Source organism: Otolemur garnettii, unplaced genomic scaffold, assembly GCF_000181295.1.
Source record: "Otolemur garnettii isolate 467f Iridium unplaced genomic scaffold, OtoGar3 scaffold00057, whole genome shotgun sequence".
NCBI classification, from domain to species: Eukaryota; Metazoa; Chordata; class Mammalia; order Primates; family Galagidae; genus Otolemur; species Otolemur garnettii.
Window position 1 is genome coordinate 1,380,373 of NW_003852452.1, and position 2,887 is coordinate 1,383,259.

The window sequence follows — 2,887 nt, forward strand, 5'->3', positions numbered from 1 at the left end:
AAAAAAAACAAAGGGCTTTTCAAGGACAGGGTCTAGGTCAGTGTTTTTCAACCTATTATATCTCACAGTACACCTGAAGCTATAGTGAAACTTCCATGGCACACTTATGTGGATTTAAAAAAAAACATAGAGTGAAAAAAGAATATACTTACTCTGCTTTGAACTTCTTTCGAAAATGATTTCATTAATGATCTTTAAAATTTTTCACAGCACACCTAAGATGCTCTCATGCCACACCAGTGTGCTCTGGCATGCTGCTTGGTCTAGGTACTGATGCTTTAAGGAAGGAAAAGGTGTTTGAGAATCAAGAGAAACAAGTTGATTGGAACCTGCTGAGTTAGAGGGGAAGGGATGGCACTAGAAGATCAGAGAGGTAAGGAAGAAATAGATAGTACAAGTCCTAGAGGGCAAGTTAATCCTTCAGTCACCCCAAACTGAAAGTATGTAAAAACTTTATGTCGCTCTTAAAAGTATCCATGTATACCTATGACCCTGGTTAACATCTAATTATACTTTTAAAGCCTACGTAGTTGATCACAGGTTCACTTTGTCACCCAAAAGCATGACGTAGAATGGGACAAATGTGTTTTTAACTTTTGTCATTGACCTGTTCACTCTGCCTACAGCTGTTTAAATTTACCTTGACCCCAAATCTTGTCAAATTTTTTGTATGAATTTATCCCACAGATGTACCTTTACCTTAAGGAGAAGCCTTCCATATTTGCCAAATTATAGCTGCATTAACTATTAAAATATCACCTCAAACGCCACATGCGTTTGCTTCTCAACAGGTTTTAGCTTCTTGATTTAAGCTCCTTCACAAGAGAATGGGGGTTTTAACAAAACACTGTTCCATCGTTGATGATAATTATATTTTATTTTATTAAGAAAATGGTTATATCAACATTACCACTTGTCAAGAACATTTATTAATCTCCCACAGCCATTTATTTTATTGAAGTAAAACTTTTTTGTGAAGCTGACTATGGAGTAAAACTTTGAACTTCAGTCTATTCATGAGTTTCTGATGCTTACATCATAAAGCTTTTTTTTTTTTTTTGAGACAGAGTCTCATTAGGTAGCCCTTGGTAAAGTGCTGTGGCGTCACAGCTCACAGCAACCTCCAGCTACTCTTGGGCATAAACAATTCTCTTGCCTCAGCCTCCCAAGTAGCTGATACTACAGGCAACCTCCACAGCATCTGGCTATTTTTTGTTGCAGTTGTTTAGCTATTGCTTAGCTGGCCTGGGCCTGGTTCAAACCCACCACCCTTGGTGTATGTGGCTGGCGCCATAACCACTGTGCTATGGTTGCTGAGCCCATAAAGCTATTGTTAAAACAAGACTAATCAGGGGTGATAACATTTGCTCATTCTCTATATCAGGTATCCTCAAACTACAGCCCGTGGGCCACATGCAGCCCACCTAGGACATTTATCAGGCCCACTGAGTGTTTTTGCCACCACTGCCTATCCTGCTTAGCAGCCAACTCATCCCAGGGCCTGCAGTCCAGCCCTCCAATGGTCTGAGGGACAGTGAACTGGCCCCTGTTTAAAAAGTTTGAGGACCCCTGTTGTATGTTCATTATCTAATCTGACACAATTCTGTACACTGAGAATGGAACTATTAACAAAGGTGATAAAGCTTCACTAGTTTCTAGTGGGAATGGGGAATGGGGGAATAGATGGATATAGGTGAATAAACAATAAATAAATGAGTAAGTAAATATGTAAAATAAGGTAAATATGAATCACCAAAAGGAAAAAATAAATCAGTAGAAGAAAATAGAAAACATGTGGGGGAATAGACAGTTTAGACATTTTACATTTGTCAAGAGACCTGAATGAAGAGAGAAGATACAAGTGATGCTAACTGGAGGAGCAAACCAGACAACAGTGCGAGGATAAAGGCTCTGGTGTGGAGCACACCTGGCTGTACGCGGTCAGAACAAGTGCATAGGGAAGAGAGAGGAAAGAAGCAAAGCCAGAGAGCTTACAAGGTCTTGATCATATGGGTCAAAGAAGGACTTTGGAGTTTATTGTAAATGTGTTGAGACACTCCAAAGGCTATGTGCATTGGGACTGACTATGACTCACCTAACTAGATCATTCTGGCTGTGTGTGGAAACTTTGGGGAGAACAAGAATGGAATCAGGGAAAACAGAAGACTGTGATCAGTTCAGGATAGGCGCTTGACTAAAGATGGTGATACTAAAGTGGGAAGTAATGTGAATCTCAATCTTTGTCTTGTTATCTTTTTGGTTTTCAAGGCAAAGCCAATAGGGTTTGCTCATAGATTGAATATGGCATGTGAGGAAGAGAATTTAAGAATGATCTCAAGGTTCTGCCCTGAGCTCTACAAGGATGGTGGTACTACTGAGCAAAATGAGAAAGATTAAGAAGAGTAGGTTGGAGGAAGAGAAGCAAGACTTTGTTCTATCTCTATAAATAGATATCTGGTGACAAGATCACCCCTATCATCCAACATGCAGGAGAAACCCCAGAGCCAGAAACATAAATTTTGGAGTCAGCTACATACAGATGATATTTAAGTCCATGGCATGATGAGATCTCTTAGGAACCGTATACAGATAGAAACAAGATGTTGCAAGTAAGAACCAGGAGGCACCCTAACTTCAAGGATCAAGGACCAAAAAAGGAGAAATAAGGACTGGAAACTGAGAAAGCATTCCTTTGAGTTATGAGAAAAATCAGGAAAGAGTGGTATACCAGATGAAGGCTGTATCAGGAAGGAGGGAGTGGTATACCAAATAAAGGCTGTATCAGGAAGGAAGGAGTGGTATACCAGATGAAGGCTGTATCAGGAAGGAGGGAGTGGTATACCAGATGAAGGCTGTATCAGGAAGGAGGGAGTGGTATACCAGATGA

General features: G+C 40.2%; 1 protein-coding gene across 6 annotated transcripts in view; it reads left to right on the top strand.

Annotated features, from left to right (window-relative positions):
• LOC100966263 (solute carrier organic anion transporter family member 1B3) overlaps positions 1–2,887 on the top strand; it is a 94,465-nt gene that overhangs the window by 76,155 nt on the left and 15,423 nt on the right. Inside the window, exon 13 of one of the 6 annotated variants that reach the window (XM_012806787.2) lies at positions 211–1,078. The exons of the other annotated variants lie outside the window; for them this stretch is intronic. Coding sequence (XP_012662241.1) covers positions 211–274 — 64 coding nt within the window. The 3' untranslated portion in view covers positions 275–1,078. Of the gene's footprint in view, positions 1–210; positions 1,079–2,887 lie in introns of those variants that run through there. 6 annotated transcript variants of the gene reach the window in all.